General features: G+C 31.7%; 1 protein-coding gene across 9 annotated transcripts in view; it reads left to right on the forward strand.

Annotated features, from left to right (window-relative positions):
- STXBP5L (syntaxin binding protein 5 like) overlaps window positions 1-15431 on the forward strand; it is a 397145-nt gene that overhangs the window by 230339 nt on the left and 151375 nt on the right. For all 9 annotated transcript variants that reach the window (XM_031959714.1, XM_031959715.1, XM_031959719.1 and 6 more), the window contains 3 exons: window positions 1317-1395; window positions 5944-6098; window positions 10953-11025. In XM_031959714.1, the coding sequence (XP_031815574.1) occupies window positions 1317-1395; window positions 5944-6098; window positions 10953-11025 (307 nt within the window). The remainder of the gene's footprint in view (window positions 1-1316; window positions 1396-5943; window positions 6099-10952; window positions 11026-15431) is intronic.

Raw genomic sequence — 15431 nt, forward strand, 5'->3', positions numbered from 1 at the left:
AATGACCCAAAATTACCTGAAAAATGTGATGAAAGATTAAGACATTAGTAGAAGTTATACAAAAGGATTTATTAAAAATGAACCAAGTCAAGAGTTTGAAAATTTGTGCCAAATTTGAGTGGTCACCATCTATTTCATTCAGATAGAGTTACATTACTCCTCCTCTGATGTTGTTGAGGGCTTTTCATTACATTTCCATACATTCCACAGAACCCGTGTCATAATTTCTTTTTGCCTTTAAGAAGCCATTATTTTGGGGCAGCTAGGTGGTGCAGTGGATAGAGCACCAGACCTAAGTCAGGAGGACCTGAGTTCAAATTTGGTCTCAGACACAACACTTCCTAGCTAAGTGACTCTGGGCATAGTCACTTAACTCCAATTGTCTCAGAAAAAAAAAGCCATTATTTTCTGCAAAAAAACAGCCTCTGTGAAACTTTTGTTTGTTTATGTTTAAACTAGTTATTCTTATAACCCTTCTGCTCACTTGCCCAAATAAATTTACATTTTAATGAAGATTGAATATAAGATAGTGGTTTAGTTGTCCTATGAAATTTTTTAAAGTTGGATTTCTTTTGTAGGCTAAAGCTTTTCAAGGGATTGATATTAAATATTGATATTGTATATAATGTAATTACTTTGGATACTTTATTTTTGATTCCAAATGGTTAGCCTAAGTTCTCAATTCTGTGGTTGCTATCTTTGCCTTGACACTTATGACATAGCTTGAAAGGTGAGATTAGGAATAACATGAAATAGATAACATTTATATATATGCTTATTAGTGCTAGACAATGTGTTAAAATACTTTACAAGTATTATTTCACTTGATCCTCTCTGCAATGGAGAATAAGATTAAGATTAAGAAACTGAGGCAAACACAGGTTAGGTGACTTGTCCAAATTCATACATCTCACAAATGTTTGAGGCCACATTGAACCCACATCTTCCTGACTCTAGTCCAGATGTTCAATCCATGTACCAACTAGCTACCCTGACAGTAAGAGTAATGTAATTTCCATAAGATGAAAAGCACAATTAGATATAGTACACAGCTAATTTGGTTGAATTTTAGGGCAGTTAAAAAAAAAAACCCAACCAATGATTAATTGGTTCAGAAGCTGTATACAGATTTAGCCTCAATTATGTATATGATTATTGTTATTGTCAAAGTTCCTTTTAAGATCTAAAATTCTCTGATTCTACATCAAATATTTAACTACATTATTACCTTTTCATTATATATCTTTAGTTGCTTATTTTGTATTCACTTGTAATCAGAATTTTTAAAGTTTAATAAAATCCTTTTCTTTCTTTAGGAAAAAGTCAGAGAGATGGAAGAAAGCCTGAGTCTTGTAAACCAATTCTTAAAGTTGAGTACAAGACCTGTAGGAACAGGTATGTGTTTTTACATCTCTGTTTATGTTAAGGAGAAAAAAGGAAGATGGATTGAGAATTGTATACAAAATGAAAGATGTAAAAGACAATAGGAAAGAAGCTTTCACTCTTGTCTATAAGTTTTAAAAAATACTTAACATAAGTAAATAAATTACAAATGTGATTTTTTAAATATTTGATTATAATTTCCCAGAATTTTAGTTATGTTTACACTATAACTGGCTTTAATCATCTGATTCTCATTAGTTAATAATGGACATTGATAATTATATTGATTATTTTATTATTTTATCAATATTAGCATTTTATTTTAAGTTTAAATAAATGAGATCAATTCATCATAGCAATCAACCAAGACACAATGAGTACCCATTAAGTGTTAAACTATTAAGTTAACCTATTAAGTGAATAACCAGACACAGTGTTAGGTGACAATGCATTGGTGACAGGTAGATTATAAAAAAACAAAGTAAGTTAGGCACTATTCAATGGTTATTTATAAATAAATGTGCCTAACATTATTCTAGGTACTAATAGATAAAAGGAAATAATCTGTTATCCACAAGGAATTTGCAATATATTTGAAGAAACAAGACCTATGATAAGAAGACAAGAAACTGTGATTGAGATAATGCCATGTAAATCACTTATTTTAAAATTCTAAAAAATGTTTGTCCCAGATACTAAATAGAAAATAAATTAAGATAGAGATCAAAACATCTCTATTAAAATGGAGATCAAGGAAAAACTTCACTGAGATCTAGGACCTGAAAGATTAATAAAATGTGAGTTGACCAAAGGGAGAGAAGACATTTTGGGCAGAACTGCCATTAAGATTGAAGGCACAGAAAAGCAAAACTGTGAAAAACATAAGAAAGTGACTGCTAAGCAATTGTCAGTATTCATTTTTTTTTCTCTGAGGCAATTGGGATTAAGTGACTTGCCCAAAGTCACACAGCTAGCAAGTATTAAGTGTCTGAGACCAAACTCAGGTCCTCCTGATTTCAGGGCTGGTGCTCTATCCACTGTGCCACCTAGCTGCCCCTATTGTCAGTATTCTTTTGAAAAATCGTAGAGAAAGGGAAAAGTTTCATAGGACAGAAAGACAAATATCCTAGTTAAAAAGGTAAAGAAGCAGATTACTACATGTTAGTGATTTTAATATTGGTTCCTGGAAAATATGGTCTCATAAAGAGTAGACTGTGCCAAACTAACTTCATTTCCATTTTCTTTCAGCATTACTACACTGGTAGATCAGAAGACAGAGTTTGCCTAGATTCCAGCAAAGTATTTGATTAAATCTTTCAAGCTATCTTTTCAGAAAATGCCCTAAGATTTGGACCAGATGATAGTATAGTTAGGTGAATTCAGAACTGGTTGAATGACCCAGATTTAAAGAGCAGTCATTAAAAGTCACCATGGAGAGATGTCTCTTTGCTAAAATCCTGTTTTAAATTACTGCATTAATAGATTTCAGTGAATTGTAAAGCATATGCTTGATATGCCAATATTCTTAGAGCAGCATTTGTGTGTTAGAAAAAAATTATAAAAAACAAACCAATGAAAAACCCTAGGTGCCCATTGATTGAAAGCTGAGCAAATTGTGCTAAATGGAATGTTATTATACCTTATTCATGAATATGAAAAACCATTGGGAAAACTAATGTTAACTGATGGAGTGTGAGAAAATCCACAGTGATTATAATAGTATTCATGTAAAAAAAAAAAAAACAAAGATCAAGATCTAAATAAAACATTAAATTAGATAAATGTCATGTACAACAATATATAAATCAACATTTAGGTACTTGCAGCCTGTTTTGATTCTTTTTTAGAAAAAAGAACTTTTCCCATTTTCTATCCCTTCATACTATCTCTTTTGCCCAGCTCTATGCCAGATCCTTGACTGTATTTTCTCTTTTATTTCTTATTTCTTTTCTCTTCCTTTCTTCTTCCCTCCTTCTCTTCCTTCCTCTTTTCCTTTTCTTCTCCTTCCCTTTTCCCCACTTTCCTTTCTATCATCCTTCCTTCCTTTCTTCTTTCCTTCTGTCTTCCTGCCTTCCTGCATCTCTTCTTTCTTTGCTGGCTCCCTTCTCTTTCTTGTCTTCTTACTCTGTCTTGCCTTCTAGATACCAATATCCTCTCCTTACCTTTTTGTTTGAATTGCCTACATCTGTGGCACTTCTTTCTAAGAAATATTCATTCTCTTTTTCTCCTTTTTCTCCTCTGGGATTATTCTATCTGCTTTTCCTTCATTATCTTTACCCATAAATTTTTTATCTTTATTTTGGCAATGACCCTACATAAGACTTATAAAGCAATAGCCTTATTTCCTTCTTGTAACATATAAATACTCATCTGTCATTTAATATTTTTGTCTTATAGAATGTGATTTGTTTGTGTTTCTTAAATTCCTTTTCTTTGATTAATTTACATATGAAATTCCTTGCTCACCTCTGATTTCCTTAATTGGAATGATTCAGATTCCTCCCTTTTGGGAAAATCTTTTTCTTTTTTTAACAAGTTGCTCAGAGTTATCTGACTGATAGAAACAGTCTCTAGACTATTTCTACCATCTCTGTATTTAAGATCAGAGACAAAAGAGCGGTTTGCAACCAGATCAAAATGTAATTGGGAAACATTTGCCAAAATAAATAAAAATGCAATATAGATGTTAATTTGTGATTTTCTAAGTCAATGTGCCCTAAAGGGATCTCTTTCTGTTTGAATTTGACACTATTGTTTAAAAATCCTTGACTTTGGATTGTAGCTACCTCAGCCTTATGCTTCTATGTTTGCTGTTATTTGATTTTGTTCTGCCGTTCTTTGTTCCTTCTCTGCATTTTTAGTTCCAAATCTGCCACAATTTTTCTGTGTCTGTTGTTTTAGTGAGGTTTTCTATTATTTCTTCTAAACAATTTATACTCATTTGTCTTTTTTGAATTCATCTTTGAAAAATCATAATTTATATCTTCATTCCATCCTTATTTCTTGCGTTCATTGTTCTATTGCATTTGTAAACTACTCTGTGAAGATTCTTATAGTTCTGTTCTTATTTCTGGGTAGCTGATGTTTATAGTATTGTAGTATTCTTGTAACTGGTCTCTGATTTAATTGGAGAAGGAAAATCCTGGTGAGGAAATACCCTTTTCCAGGGTAAATCTTTGCTTGCTTTTCAATTTATAATCTTAGAGAGGAGTCTGAAGTTAAATGATTTGCTAATTGTATTTTGTCAGTGTGTATATAAGGCAGGACTTAAAACCAAACCTTCCTGACTTAAAAATGTGAATTGTTTGTCTAAATAAAAACTTTCAGAAAATTTATCATCTTCACTTTAATTTAGTGTTTTGAAATCTGTCAATTGGGGGCAGCTAGTTGGCGTAGTGCATAGAGTAACAGTCCTGAAGTCAGGAGGACCTGAGTTCAAATATGGCCTCAGACACTTAACATTTCCTGGCTGTGTGACCCTGGGCAAATCGCTTAACCCAGTTGCCTCAGAAAAAAAAAAATCTATCAGTTGGTTAATTAGCTTCCATTGAAATATTTTACTACTTAGTACAAAATTAAAGCAGAGTAAATTTAAATTAAATACTTAAGTTGGCATCAGTAGTATGACAAATATATAAGGACATAGACATTTACTTTACATTATAACAAGATTTTAATAAAGGCTTTTTACTTGTTAGAAATGTAACAGGAGTAGCAGCTATTCCTGTTAGTATTGGTATTGTAATATCTATACCATGATATAGTTAGAAAAAATTCTGCAGAATGAAATTAATTTACTACTAATTTACTGTAGTCCCCAGAGGTAAGTGAATGCTCAAGTTGAATAAGTGAGATAGAATGAAATTCTTTAGAGAATTGCTAAAAATATCCTACAATTTTATATATTTCACACACAAAAATTGTACTGAAAAAACAGCCAGCTTACAAAGAAAAAAATTGAGGTTATTTTGTAATTCAAAAGAAGTTACTATTTGATGTTCAACTTATTTTTCATTTTTTATTATTGTGTGTGTGTGCAAAAATGCACATATATACACATATATGAGTCTACATTGGTATTGTATGGAAAAAGAGAAATGGGAGATCATAAACTGTTCTGCAAATTTTAAATAATCTATTAATATCCTGTTTACATTTCATTATTTGTATCAATATCTAGCAACCTAATGGAAATCTGAAGATTGAGTTGAATCAGTGTAATAGAGTTAAATCTTTAAAAACCCTAGGAATTAAGATAAATTTGCTTTTTTGTGCTATTTTTCCTCCTCACTGATCATTCTTCTAGAATCAGCACTGCTATTAGCAGTTGATCTACTTATTTGTGATGCTAATAGTAGCATTTTCAGTTTCAACCCAAATGAGAGGAGAAGGAAACACCAAAACAGGCTTATAGGGAATATTACTGAGGCAGAGGGCCTTTGGATACCTACCAAATGATTTCCTGTAGGCTGCCCTTTATCTTCTTGTTGTTCTGGCCCCATGAATAAGTAGGTGCCATCTTAAGATTCTCCAGTCTTATTAACTCCTTTTTTAATGTAGTGAGCCATTTATAATCTTTTCTGGTGGACTGGCCTATGACAAAGCTTGTAGAAGACCAAGTTTGACCATCATGCATGGAAAATCAATCACAGTTCTTGAAATGGATCACCCTATTGTTGAGTTTCTAACTCTGTGTGAAACACCCTACCCAAATGGTAAGTTGAAAAAATACTATTACTATTGAAAATATCATTTAATTATGAATATTACTTCACTTATTTCCAACACAGTAAAGCTTAAATATTTTCAGTTTTGGCAGCTGACATCACTGTGAATACAATGCTGTGAGCTGCTGATGCTGGAGCAGGGCCTGCAGCTGTGTCTCATTACCCAACTAGAAGTGAGATAGATTCGGCTACAGCACTCCTGGAGCTCCAAAGTGCTAACATAAGGTAAGTGCTTAAAACTTTGATAGGGATGGTGGAAGCTGAGCTGGGAGAGTCTGGTAGGGGTCCTGAAGCAAAATCACTTGGGGGAAATTGAGACCTTATAGCAGCCCTTCCCAGTCCACCTCCACCTGCCCAGTCTCAGGGCCAGTCAAAGTTTAAAGCACTTACCAGATGTCAGGACTCCGGAACTGTCATGGTGCTACAGTCACATTTCTCTCACTTCTGGATTTACAACAGATGTGACTGCAGCACCTCTAGCAATTTTTTTTTTTTTTTGGTTTACTGATACACAGTTGTGATCTTGATGTACAGATTTATCATACAGCCCTTCAGATTCATTGTGATCTTGATGTATAGATTTATCATACAACTCTTCAAATTCACATTGAAAAGGAAGTACATTTTTGCAGAAAAAAACTGGTTTGTGCAGCTCTTTTTATTCTTCAGAGTTTAGAAGGCTACAAACCCACAAAAATTATGATGCTAATTTTTAATCAGCTAACAATTATTTATTGAGTGCTTACTATAGGCTTAGAAATGTGCTAGGTACACATTTTATAAAATACCAAAATATAAGATGTGGTATTTGGCCTCAAAAATCTTTCAGTTCAGTTGGGAGGAGATAAGACAAACATGAGAAATGCTAACCCAACACCATAAACTACTAAGGTTCCAAGTCATGTAGTACAAAATGTATTATAAGAATTCATAAAATAGGAAAATAAGTGAAGGTTTTCTGAAGAAGGTAGAAGATGAGCCTTGGCCTTGAAGAATGGGTAGGATTTGAAGAGCAGAAAGGAAACAGCATGAGCAACAACAGAGGTAGAAAGATGGCAATCAGGTAAATTCTTTGCACCATCCTCATTTGAGTAGATAGTGTAGATTAATTGGAAATATACTGTTTAATTAAGTAGATTGAAACTAGATTACAGAGGATTTAGTGGAATTATGTAGCACAATGGATAAAGTATTATTCTATGAGTGAGGAAGAACTTCATCCAAATCCTTCCTCATACATTTAAGAGTTGTGTGTCCCCCGGGTAAGTCACTAAATCTGTCTCATACTTTACATTTTCTTTTCTGTAAAATGAGGAAGTTGAACTAAGTAGACTCTGAAGTCCCTTCCAAATCCCTTCCAAATGATCCTATGAAACTATGACTTTATTTAATAGGAAACGAAGATCTCTTTTTTGAGGAGTACCATGGTGAAAGTGGAACTTAAGAAGACTAATATGGCAGAAACTTGAAGGATAAGTTTGAGATTAAAAGGAAATAGAGTAAGGGAGGCTACTGTTCAAATCCTGAAGCATGACATGGTTGATTGGTGCCTCACTTGAGATAATGATAAAAATGGAAAGAAAGGTTTGGAATGCAAGAGATAAGAAAAAAAATTTTTTTTAAAATTGAAAACTGACTGGGAACCTATAATAAATTAGATAGATGAATCAAAAGATGATTTCAAGTGTGGCTGACTGGAAGAATTGTATTTCCAATGAACAAAGTCATAAAATTGTTTGAGAGGGGAGAGATTAATTTACTTTTAGCTGTGTTGCATGCATGTATCCATCAGAAGGTGCCAGGGTGACATAAAGATTTAATTCCAGATAGAGTCTCCTCCAGGCCATACAAATAACACCTCCATCAGAGAGATATGGGAACCATTCATTCATTCTTCAAAAAACATTTATTAAGTGCCTGCTATGCCAAGCGTGGTGCTCAGTGCTGGAGATAAAGACAAAAAAATAGTCATTTCCTTCAAAGAGTTTACATTGTATTAGGAGGACCTGACACATACATAGATAAGTAAATATAAAAACATATACAAAGGAAATATAAAGTCTCATGGATTTAAGGGTAAGTCGGATTACAACTGAATTTTTTTTGTAGGAGATGAACTTTGAAGGAAGCTAAGAATTCCGAAAAGCAAAGTGAGAATCAAATGCTTTTCAGGCATGAAAGTGCAAAGAACTGATACTTGTGTTTTTACAGCTTAAAACAATGCAAAAGAAATAGTTTAAAGTAACATTACATCCTTTCAGGACAAGTTTTATATCTGTATTATGATAATTTAACCATAAAATAATAATCTCATGAGTTTATATTGCCTTGACTATTGTTCTCAAACTAATAAATTTAATGAATGGTAGAGGGGAAAAGGAAGAAAAATTATTAGTTCATTAGTGCTTCAAAATTTTGTGGGGATAAAAGGGAAGGAACATAATTAAAGTGGTATTTTCATCTATCAGAATGATTTTATCTACTCTATGTATTTTGTATATACTTATTAGGAGTAATTAACCTGGGTTCAGTTAACTTGTTTTTTTTTGTTTTTTTGATGATTGTCTTTCAATATAATTGGGTTCTCTTATAATCCTATGTATTTTATCCTATAAACTTAAAGACATTACTTTGACACGGGATCCATAGATCAAAAGGAGTCTGTTCTAATTATTTACATGTCTTCTCTCCCATTATGATGTAGGCTCCTTTAGGGAACATAGTAGGCACTTAATGCTTACTGATGTTTCAGTCACATGTCTCCAAATTTCAGTTACCTGGCATTTTAGATTTAGGAGAACATAATAATTTAAAACAAATTACTTGCATTACAAGTGAGAAAATTGATGTTCACATGGGATAAAATAATTTTCCCAGAGACTTACAATAATTCACTTGCCAAAAGATCAGAATTCCAAGTCTCTTCACTCCAAGATTAGTGGTCATTCCACTATAATATGTTTGTTTCTAAATGCTTTGTTTCAAATAAACAGACATCTAATAGTTGACAGAATTTTTCAATTTTCAAAAGAATATGTTGTATCATGTAGGTCCAGGCATAATACACTCACATGTTCATACATAGTGATATAGATGTACTCACAGATAATGCTCAGATACTAATGAAAGAAACTAATGGGACAAGAAGGAGTCAAAAACTAATTTCATACCCTTAGAGTAGTCTTTAGGGTATTCAACAGTATATTTATTTTCTTTGTAGCAATCCACTGTGCCATCCTTAAAATGAATGCCCAAGAATTACTTCATTATAGGACTTAACTCAGTTCATATCTTTGAATTCTAAAATAACACCAAGAATTCCAGGATTTCTTTGGACAAAACCAAGAAAAACTTTGTAGAATTTGGACTTTGAAAGCCTTTGTTATTCCAGGAGCTCCTGGACCAGGTTAGAATTACAGTACTCACAAAGTTAGCTTACGTTCTTCCTATAGTTGGGATTTGTGATTCCATGGGTATTTTAGTTTTAGATTTTCTTTCCAGGTTATGACTCTACTCTGGAATTGATCCATGGTATTCACAAATATACATGTGTATGAATTGTTGATTATATAGGAAAGATGTTGCATAGGATGTTGTTTTGTAAAGATATTAAGTAAATGGATTAATTAATTCATTAAATGAATAAAGGCAAAAACTGGTAAAAAAAAAAAAAAAAGACAGGAGAGCCTTACTAGTCTCTGGGTAACAAAAAAAGACTCTTAATCACAGAGAGAAATAGGCAGTCAAGACACATTGACTTCTAAGTTATTTCTTTAGACTTCTATGTCTAATGTTGAGATTGTATAATATTCTCATTATTTTTAAGAGATAACAATCACTTTGATTTATAAAATTTGTGAATGTCTTTTTCTTAAAGGCTCAATCAAATGAATGATTTGCTTTAAATGTTGAATTCTGATTATAGACTACTTGGAGAGTTTCAGAAAGTATAATAAAGGTGTATACACAATTATAGAAATCCAATAATTGCCTTGTATTCTTTTTTCAAATAAAATCTTTTGGGGGGAAATACACAGTACTTAAGGGAATATTAGTCAGCATTAATCAGGACAATATAAACTAGCAATCAAGAAAAACTGTGAAAATTTAGATATCAGAGATATTTAATTATGTAATTAGTTTATATTATTTATTAGCTCTGAAAGATTCAAATGCTTAAATCTTAAGTCACAAAACCATGTCATATTAAAATAAATAAATAAGTAATGGCTTAATTAATGAATTATTACATTATAAAAGAGAGACTTTTACTTGTTGCAGATGTAAGGAGCTATTTTTATCATCCTAAACTTTCACTTAACTCTGCTCATTTTAGCAGTATATACTAATCAGTAGTAGGTACTCAGAAAATACGTGTTAAAATCTAATGAATTAAGTTGGATATAGACTCAAGAAAATTAATGATCACCTCAGCCAAGTGGACATATCACATTTCATGTGCTTGGGACATTTTTTAGTTCACCCTTTTGTTGGCAAAAGTCCAAATGCTAGGAGGAAGGTAAGATGTAAATAAATACAAGTGGTGACTATCTCACCCATTCAGGTTATTTTAGTGTTTTATCTCTAACAACATCCAATGTTTATGAAACCCTCCATAAAATTCTTCATATCTACAGTGACAACCTTAATCCTGAGTGTGACAAATGAATTTAAAAGAAATAATTATGATCCCCAAATTTTCCTTTAACCCTTGAGTCATTCTGATTTGGATGTAAGTGGAATTTTTAAAAGATATTAAGGGACTGAAACTTTAGTGATAGCAATAAAAAATACTTAATATGAAAGCTTGCCATTTTTCTTTGCTTGTGTATTTATTTTTAGAATTTCAAGAACCTTATGCTGTAGTAGTGCTTCTGGAGAAAGATCTAATTGTAGTTGACCTGACACAAAGCAAGTAAGTTCCACGTGTGCAGATGATTTTTAATGATTTTCATTATAATTTATAATTTAAAGTAGTCAAGGACTTTTGACAAGAATCTTCTTTCTTTTAACATTAAAAACCTTTTCATGAACATGTTTTACTCAAAATTTTGGAAATAGGTCCAAATTGTTTGGAAATGAAAAACCCCAATGTATTTTGGGGAGTTTGTAACTAGCTAGAAAAGCAGTGTAGAGAAAGGATTTTATTTGAAGATTAAGAACACGGGAGATAGATCATGTCTTTATCACTGCATATATTTTATTAGGGATGTATATATATATATATATATGTCTGATGACAGGAAAACTAATGTATATACTGTAAAGATATGGTATATTTAAATAGACAAATTAACAATGAGAAGGAGTTGAGATTGGGGAATTGTTTACAAAAGAATACAATTCTCTCCAGGAATTGTATTATATATATATATATATATATATATATATATATATATATATATATATGTATGTATATGTATATAATATTATATTATTAATAGGTATTATAATATTATTATATCTTTAAGTAGACAAACTAACAATGAGAAGAAATTGAGGTTGGGGAATTGGAGAGGAGAGAAGCTTTATTTTTACTCCAGGAATTTCCATAGTAGGCACTAAATGTTCTCCAAATAGATCTAGAGGTCTATTCTTTGTATCAGAAGTAGTGAATTTCAAACCAACATATATTCTCCCTGACACATATTTTCATTTTAAGTGGTAGTGGATTTGAAACTTATGAACCTTTGTACCCTGCACAATAGAGTAGTAAAGGTCTATTCTCTTAGGCGCTAAATTTTACTGAAGTCCACATGTGAATCTAAATCCTTTTCTGTGGTGAAGAATCCAATCTGAGTTATCCTTTGTGCTAATTTGTAGCATGTCTTGAATCAAATTTTGTATTTATAGCAGCACAATATCTGTATCATCATTTTGATAGATATAAATTTATCTTAGCCTACTTCCTCCAATTCTAGCTCTATCCCTTTTTTTCAAAAACTGATCTTCATATATATTTTCTTTATAAGTTCTGATATATGCATTTTTTTCTTAATATGCTTTCTTCCATTGCTTTCTATTATGCTGTTCTAATTTTCCTCATTTTTTCAAACTGGTTTTTCTGTGACTTTTTTGCACACTCCCTTTATGTAATCTAATTATCTGTTATCATCAAAAATCCTTTATATTAGCCCTTTATATTCATTTATTCAGAAAGCTCATCCATCCACATACTTTCAGCTACCATGTACAGACAAGTAAATTTGGTTCTCAATCTCCATCACCTACTGCTTTTTCTTTATATTTTTGGATCTGTAGGATTATTATACTTCAGTGACATAACAGCTGTATTATAACTTTCAAAAACTGGTTTATCATATTACCCCTCTAAATAATCATCCTTTCCAAATTTCAATAGCATTATTCTTTTCCCACCCAATTCACTTGGAACCATGTTCAATAACACTTTATCCTTAAGCACTACCACTACCCTGTATCAAGTCACTTAGGAGGTCCTGTCAATTCCTTCTTTCCAAAGTTTCTTGAATGTATCTCTCATTTCTATTTTTAAGCCATCAACCTAGTCCAGGCATTCATCATTTTTTTTGTCTACACACCTACAGTTTCATCTTTTAGTGGTTATTTCTCTGTTCAGTGAGTTCTCATTCCCCTCCCCCTCAAGTGCTAGAATAAGCATTAACCCAAATCTCCTATGTTTCATTTTTAAAGCAATCCACTTATCATAGTTGTATCCTTTTTATCTTGCTATCATCAACACTTGTTTCTCCCTCAACAAGGAGTTTATCCAGCCAACCTAGATAATCTGTTTGCTCCTCAGTAAACATGGCTTTGCCATTTCTTTTCTATCTTTGTATGTGATAGTATTCCCATGTCAGATATAATCCTACCATTTCTATTTTATTTTACTTCATTGCTTTAAAACACTGTTCAAAGTTTAATTCCTGCAATAAGCCTTCCTCAGTACCTAGTGCTACTTTATTTAACAAGCTCATTTACGCTTATTTATATTTAAGATATTTAAATGTACATTGGGTAGAATGTAAGCTCCTTGAAAGGAAGGACTACATCTTTTATTCCTTTTGAATTGGTCTTATAAGACCTTAGGAAATGTTGGTTAAGGAACAGAGCCATAGAAATTGGGATGGGTCTATAGACCTGTAATCTAAAAGAAATTATACTAGAGCTAATGGAAGAGGAGCAAGGAATTGAATCTATGATTTCATCATTCAGGAAGCTCCCAGTGTAAAAACTTCCTCCATTGATACTTCTCAGCAGCCTGTCTATAAAATATTGTCTTAGAAGACATAACTGAAGCATATAAATAGCCTAAGACCATACAACTAATATGTGTCAAAGGCAATATTTGAAACTGAGTTTTCCTGACTCCAATACAGCAATTTCTACTACATCACACTACTTCTGGGAAATCACTAGGTATAGAAGTCTTTAAATGTCCTCTTCCTGCTTGTGTGGGCATATTTTAGTATGCATAAAACTTTTTTGTTGCTAGTGTTTCAAATATTTAATATAGACAAAGTAACCATTTATAAAATGATAAGAGAAGAGACCTCAAGCAGTTTAGGTCTTGTTATCTTGCAAATGAATGATTAATCCAATCTGTTCAGATTGTAGGATTAGAGCTGGAAGGGACCTTAAAAATCATGCAATCTATCTGTTACTGAATAAACTTAAATTTAAGACTTAAGAATTTAAATATTTTACCCATGCAAATAGTAAGCTACCAAGCTGGAATTTGAACTCACTTTTTTGATTCTAAATGTAATATTATTTCCATTGCCTCTGTCCTTTTTTTTTGCTTAGTTTTCTTTTTTTAAGATATCAGTTATTCAATAGTCTCTCTAGATAATCACTTCCAATTTTTTTCATCTTGCAACCATTTGAAATTTCTTTGCCTTAAATTGCATTTACTTTTTAAACCATAGAATCATGCCACTACATCTAAAAGGGACACCAGTAATCATGCACTCAGTTCAAATTGAAATCTTCCCAATTAATAATGTATTTTTCTCCATAAAGCTCTAATAATACTTTGTTTACACCTCTCCTAGGCCTTTATGTGTTATTTTATGTTAACTCCCTATGAATTCTTCTATAACATCCCTGACAGGAAGTCATCATATAAGCTTTCTTTAAACATGACACTTCCAGTGACTCCTCTGACTTACAAATAAACTCATACCATTGTAAAATTGCTCCAAGTGTTCAAAAGTTCTTCTTTTTATTGAAGCAAAATTTATTTCCTGTAACTTCCATCTATTGATATTAGTTCAACTCACTGGAGTGATACAGCATAAATCTACTTTTTGTTCCAGATGACAACCCTTTTTATATTCAAAGACACCTATCATTCAAAGACAACTCTCCTGAAGTTTCCCTTTTCCAGACCAAGTATTTCTAGCAATAAGGTAGCATATAAAGATAGCCCTTAGGATCTTACTGCTTTTGAAAACATTTGTGAATGCTGAATATATATCCTGACAATGCCAAAATTTCCAAAAGTTACTTTTAGTTATTTTGTATAAAGGACATCTTGAAAACAGTTAAATCTAGCTAAACTTAGGAAGCTCCAAAATTATCTTATTCCAGATTTTTTATGTGGAAGAGACAAGAAATATGAGACATTTTTTTTCATCTTTGAAGAGCAATAAAGTAAATTTTGTACTGAAAGCATGTAAGATTATTTTACTTAAGTTGTCATCCAGCATTTAAAAGAAAGATTACTTTGTTTTAAGGATGCTACAATTAGACCAATAGTGTGAAATCAGTATTTTATAGACTAATTCACTATTCTAATATAATTACTTAATAATGCAGGTAGCACCCCATTTTAATGAACTTGACAAGATAACCAGTTTGTTATTATATTAAAACATCATCAAAATAAAAGGGAAAGAAATAGTGGATCATGCAATTTTTTCTTTATTTAAATACATTTCTTCAAACATATTATGTTTCCAAGTGGTAAATTGCTTTTTTGAGTATTTTTGTAGTTATTTACAGAATAAAATATTTTGAAAAATATATAAAGCTTTTTAAGGACATTTAATATTTCACTAGTACTACAATTTTTATTAACATAAAAAACACATTTAACAACTAACTGCTAAGAAGATATGGACTTGTGATAGTATTTGTTATACAGGGTTCTTTGTTAAAAGGAATTCTCTGTGTTAACTCTAGAAAATCAACGTAAATATGGCACATTGGTTGAGATATGGAAGTATCCTCATAAGTATATAATCATATTTATTAAAAACAGAATTCTACCCATTTGTTGTATTAAATTATAAAGATTGCTTTTCTAAAGAAATAACTATAGGTTAAAATACATGCCTT

The sequence above is a fragment of the Sarcophilus harrisii genome, chromosome 3 (genome assembly GCF_902635505.1).
Source record: "Sarcophilus harrisii chromosome 3, mSarHar1.11, whole genome shotgun sequence".
In the NCBI taxonomy this organism is placed as follows: domain Eukaryota; kingdom Metazoa; phylum Chordata; class Mammalia; order Dasyuromorphia; family Dasyuridae; genus Sarcophilus; species Sarcophilus harrisii.